Source organism: Cucurbita maxima, unplaced genomic scaffold (assembly GCF_002738345.1).
Source record: "Cucurbita maxima cultivar Rimu unplaced genomic scaffold, Cmax_1.0 Cma_Scf00036, whole genome shotgun sequence".
NCBI classification, from domain to species: domain Eukaryota; kingdom Viridiplantae; phylum Streptophyta; class Magnoliopsida; order Cucurbitales; family Cucurbitaceae; genus Cucurbita; species Cucurbita maxima.
The window spans coordinates 1,088,927-1,104,641 of record NW_019272052.1 but is presented as its reverse complement, the minus strand read 5'-3'; the positions used below and the strand labels follow the sequence as shown (position 1 = coordinate 1,104,641).

General features: G+C 36.5%; 4 protein-coding genes across 11 annotated transcripts in view; 3 read left to right on the top strand and 1 right to left on the bottom strand.

Moving 5' to 3' along the window:
- The first annotated feature begins 13 nt into the window (after positions 1–13).
- LOC111468251 (basic leucine zipper 61-like) lies at positions 14–3,939 on the top strand. Of its 3 annotated transcripts, none has more exons than XM_023113408.1 (5): positions 14–1,977; positions 2,132–2,222; positions 2,333–2,459; positions 3,224–3,403; positions 3,470–3,939. In XM_023113408.1, the coding sequence occupies exons 1-4, from the start codon at positions 1,400–1,402 to the stop codon at positions 3,391–3,393; spliced, it is 966 nt and encodes a 321-aa protein (XP_022969176.1). In that variant the 5' UTR covers positions 14–1,399; the 3' UTR covers positions 3,394–3,403; positions 3,470–3,939. The 3 variants fall into 3 exon arrangements, with proteins under 3 accessions (XP_022969176.1, XP_022969175.1, XP_022969177.1); XM_023113407.1 differs by having other exon boundaries at positions 3,224–3,409; XM_023113409.1 differs by lacking the exons at positions 3,224–3,403; positions 3,470–3,939 and adding an exon at positions 2,966–3,176.
- An 826-nt stretch (positions 3,940–4,765) lies between these two features.
- LOC111468155 lies at positions 4,766–8,826 on the top strand. Of its 4 annotated transcripts, XR_002714720.1 has the most exons (19): positions 4,775–5,107; positions 5,203–5,320; positions 5,409–5,596; positions 5,672–5,779; positions 5,853–5,917; positions 6,006–6,111; positions 6,287–6,370; positions 6,467–6,613; positions 6,691–6,819; positions 6,929–6,996; positions 7,092–7,125; positions 7,211–7,295; positions 7,648–7,715; positions 7,803–7,916; positions 7,989–8,024; positions 8,125–8,211; positions 8,317–8,408; positions 8,526–8,750; positions 8,781–8,826. XR_002714720.1 is itself a non-coding variant. In XM_023113271.1 (18 exons), the coding sequence occupies exons 1-17, from the start codon at positions 4,985–4,987 to the stop codon at positions 8,405–8,407; spliced, it is 1,647 nt and encodes a 548-aa protein (XP_022969039.1). In that variant the 5' UTR covers positions 4,771–4,984; the 3' UTR covers position 8,408; positions 8,526–8,770. The 4 variants fall into 4 exon arrangements, 3 of the variants coding, with proteins under 3 accessions (XP_022969041.1, XP_022969039.1, XP_022969038.1); XM_023113271.1 differs by lacking the exon at positions 8,781–8,826 and having other exon boundaries at positions 4,771–5,107; positions 8,321–8,408; positions 8,526–8,770; XM_023113270.1 differs by lacking the exon at positions 8,781–8,826 and having other exon boundaries at positions 8,526–8,770.
- On the bottom strand, positions 7,207–10,071 carry LOC111468292. 3 transcript variants are annotated; one of them, XM_023113460.1, is made up of 6 exons: positions 9,548–10,071; positions 9,344–9,465; positions 9,171–9,262; positions 9,014–9,100; positions 8,826–8,936; positions 7,207–7,343 (listed from the first exon to the last, which is right to left on the bottom strand). In XM_023113460.1, the coding sequence occupies exons 1-5, from the start codon at positions 9,889–9,891 to the stop codon at positions 8,829–8,831; spliced, it is 753 nt and encodes a 250-aa protein (XP_022969228.1). In that variant the 5' UTR covers positions 9,892–10,071; the 3' UTR covers positions 7,207–7,343; positions 8,826–8,828. The 3 variants fall into 3 exon arrangements, 2 of the variants coding, with proteins under 2 accessions (XP_022969228.1, XP_022969227.1); XR_002714729.1 differs by lacking the exon at positions 7,207–7,343 and adding an exon at positions 8,618–8,743 and having other exon boundaries at positions 8,776–8,936; XM_023113459.1 differs by lacking the exon at positions 7,207–7,343 and adding an exon at positions 8,618–8,760 and having other exon boundaries at positions 8,791–8,936.
- Positions 10,072–14,273: 4,202 nt separating this feature from the next.
- LOC111468279 (ribonuclease 3-like protein 3) overlaps positions 14,274–15,715 on the top strand; it is a 2,513-nt gene continuing 1,071 nt past the window's right edge. The window contains exon 1 of the mRNA XM_023113445.1: positions 14,274–14,753. Within this exon, the coding sequence (XP_022969213.1) occupies positions 14,376–14,753 (378 nt within the window). The 5' untranslated portion in view covers positions 14,274–14,375. The remainder of the gene's footprint in view (positions 14,754–15,715) is intronic.

The following is a 15,715-nucleotide window of genomic DNA, read 5'->3' as shown; positions in this document are numbered from 1 at the left end:
CCCCCCCCCCCCCCCCCTGCAATGTACCATATCAAAAAAGAAACAATTCTGTTACAATGTTTGTCTTACATGGCTTTCGATATCGCCCTGTCGAAGTTGCAGCCTTTGATTCGATAACGAACCAAATGAAAGTTGTGTAAAAGTAAAATCAGGGGTAGGTGAAAGAGATAGTAGCAAATCCTCCAAAAGGGCCTCTGTCTTTCATCTTTACCCAATCAAAAATTCATAGCCTGAGTGAAAAATGTGTCAGCTTTTGACACATTCCATCCTTGTTCGATCTTTTATCCAAATTCTCTCTGACTTGAGGAAGGAAGAAAGGTCTCTGATACAAAATGGGAGGACAGAGAGAGGAAGAGAGAGAGAATGGTTGAACTGGCAGGCACTTGAAATTGTATAGGATAATGAGTTGGAATGAAGAAGATGAAGAGGGGGAGATAAAAGGGCATATACCCTACATGTGGGAGTGGTCTGGGGACAAAGCACAAGAAAGCTAAAAGCGTGCAAACAATTCACATGGGGGGTTGTGACACAAACATTATCCTCTTAAACCCATTTCCCTTCTCTTCATTTTCCCACTAACCTCTTCGACTAAACCAAGCATCCCCTCTTCTCCACCAAAAAGGCTGCACCCACACCCACGTGGCCTTGCTTTCTCTCATCAATCCAAACTTAATCATCATCGCCCGCCCTCTCTTTAATTGGATCAGATCCGACGGTTCTAAAACATGAAAGTTTATTCAATGGTTATTAGGAATGATGCAGATTTTAGAGATGATTACAAACGATCGTTTGTTGGTGCAGGAATTGGTTAATCGAGGATAATTAATTGTAAGGGATAGGCTCTAAATAGAGGGTTACAATATCACGTGGTGGGTGATTAGTGGGACTGTTAATAGAGTTTTTTAAAAACAAAAGTAGAGGCAAGTTTGCAGTTATACCGTTGAAGCCCAACTTCCGTATCCCCTCCTCTTTCTCTGCTCAAGCCTTTGGGTTCCCTTCCAAATTCCCATCTCCCACAGCTGGACATAGCTGTCCAATCTCCTCCCCCATGTGAGCCCACTGCTCTTACCATTTGATTCAGATTGCAAAAAAGATTCATTTCGGATTTAAACCCTTTAATCTTCTCTCTCTCTCTCTCTCTCTCTCTCTCTCTCTCTCTCTCTCTCTCTTAATTTAATCCTTCATTTACTTTCCTGATTCTCTCCCATCTTGTTTTCTCTTATAAGAGCCTTAAGATTCAGAAGCTCTGTCGAAATTTGGTCGTTTTTTTTTCCCTCTGTTTTTGAGATTTCTGATTGATTGTTGGTTTGGAGGCTTTGGAGGTTTTTGGAGGTTTTTGGAGGCTTTGGAATTTGGTGTTCTTTTGTTCTTCTTTTTGCCTATTTTGTTTGGCTGTGCTATGGCACAGCTACCGCCGAAGATCCCAAATATGGCGACCAATTGGCCGGAATTTTCCCGTCAGAAAATCCCTTCAATGGAAACCTTTGCACCGACAACCACAACGGCGGTGGCGTTTGCTCACCAGAACCCTTCTTGGGTCGACGAGTTTCTCGATTTTTCTTCCGCTAGACGTGGGTCTCACCGGCGCTCCGTTAGTGATTCCATCACATTCCTTGAAATGCCAATGCTGGAGGAAGATTGCCGAGGCTCCACTGCGCCGCCACCGCCGCCGGGATCTGGCTCCGGCGACCGGAATGAATTTGATGGATTCGAAGACGAGCAATTCCTATCGATGTTTAACGACGAAATCTCCGCCGGCGTGGCGCCCACAGTGTCGTCGTCGAACCCCTCCACGCCGTCTGATCACAACAGCATTAACGACGAGAAAGATGCCCAAAACGACGGCAAGCAAAATCAGAACAAAAACGAAACCGACGAAGTACAAAGCCAACAGCAATCGGACACTCAAACACAATCCAATTCCACGGCAACGGCGGCTTCCACCGAACGAATAACAGACCCCAAAAGAGTCAAAAGGTGAAAACTTTATCGTTTAATTCCCTCCATTAACATGATAAAGCTCAAAACTTTCATCTGGGTTTTCAAATTCCATCCCAAAATCCATCTGGGTCTAAGCAAATCTAAATATTTTCAAATGGGTTGTCGTTTTTTTTTTCGTTTCTCGATTTAGAATTCTGGCAAATCGGCAATCGGCTCAAAGATCACGAGTGAGGAAGCTTCAATACATATCAGAACTCGAACGAAGCGTTACATCGTTACAGGTACATTCCAAAATAATTTCTCAATTAATAATTAAAAATCTATAATCTCAATTATTTCATCATGATCATCATTAAATTGCATGATATGTATATTATCTCATAATGTGAAGGCTGAAGTTTCGGTGCTGTCGCCGCGAGTGGCGTTTTTGGACCACCAGAGATTGCTTCTCAACGTCGACAACAGTGCTCTGAAGCAAAGAATCGCCGCCCTTGCACAGGATAAGATTTTTAAAGATGGTACGTAAATGTTCCATTATCTTCTTAATTAATTATTTTACCACCTTAATTATCTCATAATCAAACGATAATCCGGGTCACTCATATGGCAAACATAATGGAAATTTTTCATAATGCTAGAAATTATTTGGACCAACTAATTAAGGCAAGTATTTGTCTTTTCTTTTTTCCTATTTTAATACGCTCTTAAACTTTAAAATTTGTTCGATTGAATTTTATTAAAAAGAATATTTAAATTTACGACACGTCCAATATATACAAACTAAAATGCATATATGACATCATTCGTAATAATCATTCACAAATAAATAGATAATATCACATACACCCTCTAAATGTTACCCAACATCTTTTAAGTCAATTTATATCCTTTATTTTTACGAAAAAATAACATTTTGTTACAATAATTTTGATGTTTAGTGATGTTTTTTGGTTAAAAAATAAAAATAAAAACAAAAATTTTCAAAATATGAAAAGCATAATTGAAACTTACATGTAACGTGCAGCTGGGGGCAATGGGCATAATGATTGTCCATTGGCTGAAGGAGAGATAGGAAGAACAACGTGGTGGGCACTATAAGGAAAGAGAAGAGCATTACTATTTAGAATTATAAAATTGCTTGGCCAACAGGGAACTTTAGCACTTGTTCTTGTCTTCTCACGAAATTGCATGCATCATCATAAATTGTTCTAAGTTTTTTACCATTACAGGACTGTAATTATTTATTTATTTTTACTTTGTTTGCATGCATGCATGCATGCAGCTCATCAAGAGGCACTAAAAAGAGAGATAGAGAGACTGAGGCAAGTATATCACCAGCAAAACATCAAGAAGACGGAAAATGCAGCGCCACCCGTCACGGCGACCACCGTGACGGACGGCAAGCTTTGTAATGTAGGTCAAAAAGAGCAAGCTCCAAACGTGGTCGTTTAGCAGAACATCCTGGTCGGTAACAAGAAAAAAAAGGTTCAAACTTTTAACATTTGTAAGCCTGTGTGGGAAGGATGAGAAAGGAAATAGAAAGAAAAGGAGGGGTTTATGGGAAAATAATGATTAATATGGTCAGCCATGTGGTTTGGTTTACCTTTTGTGAAAGGAAAGGAAAGGGACCACTTTAAAAAGCCCTTTCCATGATTGAGTTGCAGAGAAGATACATGTGCATCTTTGTTGGGTAGAGAAGAGAGGAGGGGTAAATTTTCAATTTTTTATGACTTTTTTTAAAAACTAATTTAATTTGAGGGATTGTTTGGCAATTATGTTTAATTCATGGGGGTTTTCTGAAAAGAAGAAGAAGAAGAAGAAGTGAGATTGTGATTGGAGGGCTCGAGGGAGTCATTAGAAAATTAGGGTTTGCTTTGGGATGTACAAAAAAGGGAGTGTTGGTCGTTTGATACTTCAACGTATGTGATGTACTTTTCCACTGTTTTTTTCTCTTCTTGTTATCACATTATTTGTCTCCTTGTTTCTGATTTTTATCTATCAAATTATATTATTATTCTGTGAAGGATGGCGGGAAGAAGGTCCGTTTCTTTTTATCTATCTATCTATCTATAAGCAATGTCCGTTTCTTCAAATAAATATAAGCAAGGTCTCTCTACCCATAACTTCCGAAGTGCTTCTAACTCTGTTCGTGTTTTTTAATTAACTTTGTTCATGGTTTTGAAGCTCTTATCATCGATATTTATGAAATTTATAGTAATAAAATTGATGAGGATGATCGATCATTCTTCAACAAAATCCCCAATTTTCGATTACTTCTTCTACGATTAGGGTTAGGGTTTGTGGGTGCCCTCGTAATAGAATAAAATAAATTATAAACAATAATTTACCATAACAAAAAGTTATTTATTTTGTTTTGTTTTGTTTCTTGATTATCTTCAATCCCGGTAATGAAATCTATGGAAAGAAGTTTGTCAAAAAGAGTTTATCCAAAACCCATGTATCAAATTGGGCCTGCAAGAAATTTGCAGAGTTAAGAAGATAGATAGAATGGGAAGATTAGCATTAAAATGTCCAACAAATTTGAAGAAATGAAGAGCAAACCTGTTGACGGGTCTAAAATTGGTAAGAACATAATAGAATGTTACCCATAGAATTTCTAGTAGATCTGAAGAAATGAAGAACAAGGGAGTTGAATTGGGCTTATCAAAGTCTACTATCAGATTGGGCCTAGGCCTCATCAATATAAAAATGAAATTTGCAAGAAAGGATTAGAGTTGTAAGATAAGGTTACCATATAATTGGTTAGAGTCGAGATAGACAGGATCAAGAATCATAGAAATAGAAAGGTTTATCCCAAATCTCTGGGCTACCCACGTTTTCCATTCCGTTGAAAGAAAACATATACGAAGACGATGACAGATTGAGTCGTTAATGTGTTCCTTCCTTGTTCACAAATAATGGTTCAATATCCATCACAAATCTCAGCTTATAGGATGATAAATGATGAAGAAATCGTAGGGAAGGGTTTAGGGTTTGGGTTTACGGTCGGAAGTTCGGTGGTCTATCTGTGGATATTTCAGCCATGGCCTCTGTTCATTTCAGATCCCACAATCTCTTCACTGCCATCCCAATTGGAAGATCGGCAGCTAAGAACCCCAGAATTCAAGCTAATATAAAAACACAGCTCAAGTCTTCTAGAACCCAGGTACACCTTTTTCACAATCACATCATTTCTGGTTTGAAAAGCTCTCTCCCATTTATCCCTTCAATTTGAATTCTGGCTGCAATGTGTTCTTTCAGAGGATAATGGAGGGCATATCAGTTTCAGGGGAGGTTGGTGGTGCTGGTGGAGCATACTCATACGATGCTTTGAAGAGGTTGGATCAAATTTGGTCCAGAATTTGCTCTGGCCAAGAAGGTGACAAGTTTTCTGATCTGATCCTTTTAAGCTGTTGGGGCATAGGCAAGGCAGGTCCAGTTCTATTGACTTCCTCCTTGTTTTACAGCTCCAGAAGCCGCACAGGAAGTCGTCCGTCGTCTCTCTGGTGCGTTCAGCCGTTCCGATTTGGGAGAGAAAGCCACCGACACATTTGATGTGTTGGTTTGTGGAGGTACTTTGGGAGTGTTCATAGCCACAGCTTTAAGTTTGAAGGGTCTTCGTGTCGGTATAGTGGAAAGATATGTTCTGAAAGGGGTAAATGTTCTTGACAATGGAGTTTAATCAATGAAAATGGACTTTCTAATGACAGTTTTTTGTTGGTTGTGACAGAGGAAACAAGAATGGAACATTTCAAGGAAAGAGCTGATAGAACTCGTTGAAGTTGGAGTATTAACAGAAGATGACATTGAACAAGCTACTGCTATGAAGTTTAATCCTGTAAGTAAATCAAGCTTATTTAACAATAACGTATGCAAACATTCTCTGCAACTTGCACTATTACAAATTGCAGAACAGATGTGCATTTGAAGGGAAAGGCGAAATCTGGGTTGAAGACATCCTCAATCTTGGTATCTCGTGAGTTCTTTTCTTTCTTTTTACTTTTATATTTTAATCATACTCAAACTCAGTCTGTAAATCCGAATCGGTTATTCTGCCATTGCAGACCTGAGAAGCTTATAGAGATCGTGAAGAAACGTTTCATTTCTCTAGGTGGAGTCATCTTTGAGGGATGCAACGTTTCAAGCATTTGCATATACGATGATATGACTGTGAGTTGATTTTGGTTATAAATATTTGATCCTGCTATCATATTGAAGGATGATGAGAGGTGTGGGTAGCTAGAAAATGGGTCATTGTTAGAAAATACCATTTATTGCAACTTGTTTAACAATACGGCTGCTAAAGCTGCGAGTTCATGTTGTTATTCCTTTTGTTTTTTCAAAGGTGATGCAACTCTCTGATGGGAACATTTTATCTTCTCAACTCACTATTGATGCAATGGGGAACTTTTCACCTGTGGTGAAACAGGTAAAGTTCTACCTTGTTTCAGAAAAAAGTTTGTAATATATGAATGCTACATAACCCATTTATGGCCTCACAATGTTGCATATAGTCATGTTGCAGATAAGACGTGGGAGGAAGCCTGATGGTGTTTGTCTTGCTGTTGGATCATGTGCTCGTGGATTTAAGGATAACTCAACAAGTGATGTCATTTACAGCAGTTCATCCTTAAAAAAGGTCGGGATCTCAGAAGTTCAACTTTTCTGGGAGGTGAGTAAGCTTTGTTTTTGTGACAGCATTATAGACTTTTTCCTGCTGAAGATGCAAGTTTTCTTACAATTTGACAGGCGTTTCCAGCCGGGTCGGGGCCTGTGGATCGAACTACTTACATGTTTACATATATCGATCCTCAACCAGGGTCACCTAAACTTGAAGACCTTTTAGAAGAATACTGGGATTTGATGCCAAAATATCAGGTTATCTTCTAGTTTACATATCATGCTGATTTCAATATGAACATCTCATTCATTCCCCTTTAAGACTTCAATGGCTTTTATGATAGTTTTAAACATGTTTCCATGGTAGGGAGTCTCTCTTGATGACTTGAAGATATTGAGAATTTTTTATGGCATCTTTCCGACTTATCGTGACAGGTACAATGATCTTTATAGAACTTGAAATAGTTGCTTTTTTCCCCCCTTCTATGGACTGCACAATCTAATATTTAGTATCTGATACACTTAATCAGCCCGCTGCCAGCTGCTTTTGATCGTGTTCTACAGGTAATGTAGATGTACCATTTCAAAACTGGAAAAGATTGATTGTCAAACGGTATATCCGTACAGAATACTAAATCTTTCTCTGTAGTTTGGAGATGCAAGTGGCATTCAGTCACCCGTTTCATTTGGTGGATTTGGGAGCTTGACTAGGCACCTCGGGAGGTTGTCAACTGGTATGTCGTCCTTGTACAAACTTAGCGCGTTCTGTTTCTGTTACAAGCCTGCGAGAATGAACGCATTCTTTATGAAATCCCATATCGGTTGGAGAGGGAACAAAACATTTGTAGTAAGGGTGTGGAAACCTCTCCCTAGCAGACGCATTTTAAAATCTTGAGGGGAAGTCCGAAAGGAAAAGCCCAAAAAAGAGCATATCTGCTAGCAGCGGACTCGAGTTAAGTTCTTGCATAAAGAACTAAGCAGTCCACAATAGGACAGGAAAAACGAAGAACAAATCAACTTTATATAGTCGTCTTAAAAGGGATATATGAAGAGTTGCTAAATTTCGTATCTTGTTGATTTCAAAAGGGATATATGAAGCTGTAACAGGCAACTTCCTTGACTCTGATAGCTTATCACTGCTGAATCCTTACATGGTTGGTTAACATGCTGAATTCTGGCTACATATTTACTTTTCCCTTAGTGTAACTATTCAACTTCCTAAGCATAAATGTTTTTTGCAGCCTAATTTAAGTAGTTCATGGTTGTTTCAAAGAGCTATGTCTGCAAAGCAACGATCAAACATTTCTCCATATTTTATCAATGAGCTTCTTCATGTAAACTTTCAGAGTATGCAGGTAAGCTTATACATTGAATAACACTCACAGTTTCTTCAATTCAGATATAAAAAACTTTTGTTCTCTTCACAGAGATTGGGGGATCCAGTGCTGAGGCCTTTCCTTCAGGTCATATTTGTTCTTTGATATGCTTAATCTTTGGAAGTTCTGCACGTTCGTTAATTCAACGGAAACATAGTTTAACCGATAACTTATTTCGTTGTGACAGGATGTTGTGCAGTTTGTACCTCTTGCCCAGACCCTAGGTCTAGTTATGTTAACTAAACCTCAACTTCTTCCATTAATATACAAACAGGTGAGTTATACAAGTCCATTGTAATTTGAGATCATTGAAGCTTTTCTATTTCTTTGTTGACTCAGTTTCCATATAGATATTGAATCTTGTTTTATTGAGCTCTAGGTAGGCATCCCAGTGTTGCTCGACTGGGCTGGACATTTCGGCATGCTTGGCTACTACACGATTCTCTCGACATTTGTTGATCCGATTATAAGGTAAATGGTCCTTATGGGTTATGACAAACAAAGCCAAACCTTCTTCCACCTTTCTTTTTCGTGAAACATTCGGTTCAGTTTTCTTCTATATTCTTACCAAATCGTGTGTTTTTCAAGGCCATTCCTAAGTTCACTAACACCAAAGATGAATTTCAAGTGGAAACGACAACTCGAGGCCTGGAAGTATGGAGCTGGTTTAGATTACAAGCTATGAAGAACAAGTCTGTTCTATATTTTCAACCTAAGACATAAATAGCAACACTGATCTTATGTATAACTTAGCTAGCTAGCAGTAACATTCTATACTCCATCTGTGAAGATCTGGATATCACACTCTATTATATACAGATATATAATATACAGATATATAATATACAGATATATAAGATGAACAACAGAAGGTCAAGAAAATTATACATTTCAGTTGGGAGTTTTGGCACCCAAAGTCTTTGATAGTTCCTTTATGAGAGGCTTCTCTTTGGTATCTTTCTCTCTTTCCACATGCCATTTCTTTGACATGCCATCAGCCTAAAACTCGAACAAAATCTAGTTAGATCCAGTAACAGGTGAATGCTGTGAGAATCATAAATGATATAGTAACATACCCAGACTTTGAAGGGAACCAGTTGCTCTCTGATCATCTTCATCCTTGGTTCAATCATGCTTTTTCCTTTTGTTTGAATCTCATTGGCCTGTCATAATCAAAGTTAAATGGAAATGTATGTGCATATACAAAGATCACCAAGAATTGTCCATGTTTACATTGTTGAGATCTAGCTTGGACATGGTGATTCCAAAGATTAGGGTGGCACCACCAAAGACGAGCGCAGTAGCTACAGCAAATGCCTTTCCAACTACACGGATACGAAAGGTCTAATGATTTAGGATGAGAAACAGGGAGAGAAACAGAGAAGTGTTCTGTTTTAGGAGGTTACTATGTGCAAGGCCTTCAGCAGCTGCCTTCAACTTCTCAGGATTGATCGGAGTATGCTTGTCGGTCCGCAAGTCATTAGCGGTTGAGGCCAATACTGAGTTTCCAGATTGAGGCAATTCCCACCTGAATTCAACATGACATTTATGATCCAAGCCAAAACAAATCAAATTGGGAGAAATAGAATAAAATTGGGAGAGAAATGAACCTTTTGGGGCCGAATGAAACCTGGGGAAGGGATACGAAAGCCCTAAGAGGGTTGAGAGAATCTGAAGATACAGAGCGGTAATTAGGGTTCGAAGGAAGAACCCATTTCGAAGTAGAGAGCGATCCATGGGAGTCTGCAGATTGCTCCCTGTAGATTTTAGAGGGCAGAGAGTGCCTTAAGACCTCAGGGAGAATGTCGGCTTGCGACTCGCCGTCCGTCGTGGAATTGGAAGAAGGCGGTGGTTGCGCCGGAAATTTCTGGGCAAGGCGGCCGACGGCGTGTTTGGATTCCTGAATGAAGTATGCCGCCTCTTTGGCGGCTAATCTTCCGGCCAAAAAGCTCATCGTTCTCCTGCCTACGCCAATTTGCCAGAATTCGGTTGCGCTTTTGAGTGGCTGAAGATCTTACAACAAGAACTATTTATAGTTTTACAAATTTCGCATTCCTTCTTGGATTTTCTTATAAAAATTTAAGAAAATTGTGAAATTCAGCCGCTAATCAACGGTTCGACGATCGTATGTAGTGTTCATACCACAAGATCTTACTTAGTGTTCATGATTTCTAATAAAATAAGTAAATCTTTGCATTAATAGTATATATTAATATTTACTTTAATCCAAAATTATATTTTAAATATTTTTGACGTATTGCTTTCATAATTGCACACATCATCATATATTAAATGTTTCTTTTTCTCTCTTTAAAATATTTATAAAAAAAAAAAAAAGTTTACTATGAGTCAAAATTAACAGCTAACTTATATATTAGTTAATTTATACATGTAATCATTTTTATTAAAAAAGAATTAAAAATTATATTAAATATAAAGTTGATTTTTTAACTATAGATAACACAAACTTAACAATCCCGAGTGACCTTTTCGTCATTTTTATTCTTTAAACTTTAGCCATCGACCCTGAAAAGGTTTGCAAAAAGAAAAAAAATGATCGAATTCAAACTCGTGTGGGAGAAATACACAATAATTTTAAATTTTTTCAGGTCGGCATACACATTTTAAAAACTAACCCGAGAAGAAAGAAAATAAAGAGTGGTTGGTGGAAGGGGTTGTTTGGAAAGTGCATTAGCCCAATTTCCTCACAGTGGTTAGCACTCAAATATACTACACATCTATGGTGGACCATTGCCCCCACTTCCAAACACCTCCTCCTAATAATTATTATTTTAGGTTTAATTTCTTAACATTATATTGAATTTCTTTATACAAACATTTATTAATGCCCTCCATTGCCATATTTAGCCTAAGTTTTGTAGCTCTTAATCACAAAGCTTAGATCTTTTTACCATGGATCTAAGAAACAGATTTCTCTCCCCCAACATATATTCTGTTCCCTCTGTAAAATCTGTAAAATCGATGATGAAGATGATGGGAAATTATGAATATTAAAATTGAATATTTAATGATCGATGAAGAAACTTTTACATTTTAGTTAAACATAAAAATTTTGAATCTACCTTCGAATTTTATGATGGGTTTTGTTCATATTACCGATGTTGAGGTTGATCAACCCTTAAAAACCCGCCACGAAAGTTTAAATGATAGGAAAAGCTACTACTCTACCCATTAGAAATGACTCTTCAACCGCTTAAAAATGTGAGAGTGTTTTTTTACCAGAGGTAGCTTCAAGAAGACATTTGAACATGCATTCACTATCATAGGTAGAGACTTCAAAGAGTAATTATTTCACGTAACTAAAGCAAAGAAAGAAATAATGAAAATTTTGTCTATTTATTTAATATACATGGGTTAATATTGTATAATGAGACCTGCAAAAATTACAAACACCAAAATTTTCTACATGGGTTTCCTCGAAAAACATCTCTACGCCCTAATCTCTTTCTCTCTCTCTAAAAACTTCTATAAATTAGACATAAATTGTAAATAACCCAGTTTAGCTTGGGAGTGAAAAGTAAAAATAAAAAATAAAGTGGGTAAATTAATAAAAAGTAAAAATATAGTTTTAATATTAGAAGTCTGTGAGATAATAATCACCGTTTGTTGTGTAAAGGGTTTGATCCTGTTGGGACTCTTCGCTTTTGTTCTTCATAGTTTGTGAATTTGTATGGTGACGGTGACGGCGGCCGGAAAACCACTTGTCTTCTCATCAGAATCCTTGGCTGGGCGACGGCGGAGGCGGTGGTGGTCGGAGCGAGAAGAAGGAAAATGGCGAGAACGAGACTGATGTGGAAATGAGTCATGTTCTGGAAGGAAAATGAAGAAATAAAATGTTCGGATTGTAGCCGTCCAGATTTCTGATATATAAGATGGGGGGTTATGTTCCCGTACGTACGCTTCGCTGTAAGCATTTGGATTTGGGATGATCGGAGCCGTTGAAGGGAGTGAAATTAGGGTCTGATGGTGGGGTCATACGAAAGCGACGTGCAGAGGATTAAAACACGCACTGATTCACACACATGAGAAATTAAATCGAGTTGGGAATTGTCTCTATGTGGAAAAAGGACGGAAATACCCTTACATTCGAAACTAAATTACCAGTACTTGCCACTTGATTTAAGGCGTGGAATCAAGTGGGACGGGAGGTAGTTTAGTCATAATCAAATTAAAATTAAAAAAAAGTCAAAGATTTGACGCCGACGCACTTGATTAAAGAGGAAATTAATCAAAGACACTATGATCATACGATGCTTATATTCTAAAACATGGTCGGCTAAATAATTAATTAACCAAATGCTGAGTTTATAAACTAGTCTAATTATCGGCACAATATCTTAATCAAGTGTAACATGCCACGTGGAGACAAGGCATTGGTTGAGGAAGGAGGAAGACTAACATATATAGAACTCATAAAAGCTTCTTCCTTTTTTTTCCCATTTTGGTTAGTGGGTTCGTTGAGTAGTTTTCGTACCCTAAATCATTCCTTTTTGACAGATTTTGAAGAAATAAATAGTATATAATAACCAAAAATAAGAAAAAAAATTCACTTATTTATAAAATATTTGTATAAGTTACATAGAAAAATACATATATATATGTAATTATTAGGTTTGATTATGGAGGCCACAGTCCTCTTTTTTCATTAAATCTCAGTGTGAATTGCAAAGGAAGCTAAGTGTGTGCTATAGACCTTCTTGAATGCAAATATTTCACTTTAATTATGCTCACTTTTCCTTTTCTTTTAATTTTTTTATTTTATTCCGAAGATAATATTATATTCGTATCATGAGAATTTGAATTCGTGACACATACAAATATATTTATAGAAGTCGAAAAAGTTAAGAGAATTTTGACCATTATGAGAGTTTATGATGGAGTAAGGTAGAAGTTGGTGAAGGAAGATCTCGACTCAATAATAATCCTATGCCTCGTATAATTACTCACTTCATTTTCTACCTTCAAAAAATATATATATATAATTAAAAAGAAGGTTTGAATGAGATGTAGAAAGGAAGTGTGATAAAGAGATGGAAAGAGGAGACAAAGAGATGGTTGGTATACCCATAACTTTGACACATCATATTGCTGTCTTCTTCAAATTTGGAATTTTTTAATTAATATGAGTTTCATTTTAATCCTGTCTTATAAATTCTTTTATTTATTTATTTATTTATTAAAGTGGTGAATATGTACTCGGGTCCTCTACACATGGCTCGTCACACCCTCCAAATGGGTTTTGCTAGAAGCATCAAACCAATTCTCACCTATAACTTCCGTGTAACACTAGTGTCACAAAGGCTTCTGGACGTCTTATTGCTGCATACTACAGTGGGGTCTTCGGCTAGAGTGAAGGTAGTCGTATGGGAAGGCGGTTGGTTTGGATGTAGGATTGAGTAGCGTACTAAAGATCCTTGGACTTTCGGGTAGTTGTTCACTATTGGATTTCGTCAATACAGCCCCATAGTTGTTCACTATTGTCAAGCGGTAGGCAATAATGATAACGATAGCTAGTGATGGAAGTTGCTGTAGGCTAAAGCTGGACCCTAGCCCAAGCCAATGTGCTTAAAACAATGTGTATATTATGGGTGACGCTAATCTAACGTTCAATAGCTATGCTCATGGTCCAGCCGTCATATGTCCGGGTGGCCCATTCACTTTTCAAAATACTTTTATTAATTATGAATAAATGTAAGCTTGGATGAAGCTATACTTGGGGCGACCTTGGGTCACAGGCCCAATGATGAGACGAGACAGAGAGAGTATTTCTTATTATATTAGGGGGTCAAAATAGTATTTTCCTATTTTATTTTATTTGAATCTAATTAATATGGACAAATTGTACCCTAAATATAAATATTTTTTGTAATCAGGAGCAATAAACTTAGATATATGTTATATTGATGGAATTATTTTTTCAAAAAGGAAAATAAATGTATTTATTGATTTCACATGATTCTCAACTTTATAATAATAACATTATTAATCCCTCATCACATGACTATCTCTCTCTCTTATTAAGGTGTTATTGATAAGGTCCTCCCTATTTTGTATTTAGGTGGAGAAAAAGTCTTCCCTTTAACTAATAAATATTATTCAACTTAAATAAATAAATATTGGCATTATCATGAGAAAAGATAAAATAAAAATTCGAAATATTTTTGAAAAGTAAAAGATAACTCAAATTTAAATTTAATAAATTAGATCAAATTTAAAATAGTTTATCAAATGAATATTCAATCAAAACGGCAACCATTTATTGAATTGTATAAATACGGTGTCTCTTGCCCTTTGTAGCGGCGGAAGGACGAGAGGTATTTCATACAGCGTAGCCACACACAGAGAGAGGGGAAAAAGAATACTCCTAGGCCACGGAATTAAATTAAAATTTCGTTCCAGAATCCCTAAATTTCCTTCATGGAAGGAGGAGGAGACGGCGTCGATTTGTTGAAGCAGGAAGGCAGAGTCGGCGAGTCAACGGCGGCGAGTCTGGATGGAATGGAAGCTATTTTGAACTACGAGTTTCGAGACAAGAGATTGCTGGAAGAGGCTTTCACAGACGCGTCGTATTCGCCGGAAAATTGCTCGTCGTTCGAGCGATTGGAGTACGTAGGCGATTCGGTGTTGAATTTTCTAATAACAAGAGAGCAATACTTCTCGAATCCGAATCTGTCGCCCGGTTCACTGACTCGTCTCCGAGCGGCGAATGTGGACACCGAAAAGCTTGCTCGTGTTGCGATTACGCATGGATTTCATCGGTATCTTCGCCACAACAAGGCTGATCTTGATCAGAAAGTAAGTATCGATTGCTTTGATTTTTCATCGTTTTCATCGACTGCTTCTTTTTTTCGCTCTCTCTCAACTTCCTCTGTTTTCTTCTGCTTGTTTCTTAATTATGATCATTAACTGTTAACCAACCCACTAATTACGATATTTCTTTTCTCTTTCGCCTCTTCAATTTTATACCTTTTTAAAAAAATTCAATTCTGAAATTTTTGTTTCAAAATTTAAAATCTTAAATATATTTTTTATTGCCTAAATTTAATTCAAACAATTTGCGTATTTGATTAATAATTTATCCATTTATTAAAATCATATGAACTAAAATTTAGATATTTGAAAATATATAAGATTAATGGAAGTTCTGTAATAGAATATAAAAATTGAAAATTTAATTAATTCGATTGCAACTATAAAATTTAATCTAAAAGTATATAAGGAACCTTTTCCATAACCATTATTTTTTAAATATAATTTCGTTCTTTTTTTCCTTTTTCGGTAAGGATTTTTTTTTCCCAAAATCTTTATTTTATATTTTTTTGTGCAATTTTAGTAGTAAAATCGGAGAGAAATATATTCCGTCTCTTTCCTAAAATTGCTTTTGAATTTTTTTCTTTTTCGAAAAACCCTCTTGTGTTTGATTTAAATTAGTCAATATTCGTTTAATTCTTTTTGTATAAAGGTAAACAATTTTTTTAGTTGATTCAACGAAATATAAAGTGACAGTAATAGTAATTAATTAATTAAAAAGACGTGATAATTCATGGAAATTAATTGTGGTTTAGGGCATGCTCTTACATTTATTCTTTTGAAATATTTGAATCTTTTAAATTAATTAATAAGACGTGAAAATTAAATGTAGCGTTAATTGTTTTGAAATCCTATTTTTTAATCTTTATTTTATTTCTTCTATTATATATTATATGTAAAAAAAAAAAAAAAAAAAAAAAAAAAAAAAAAAAAAAAAAAAAAAAAAA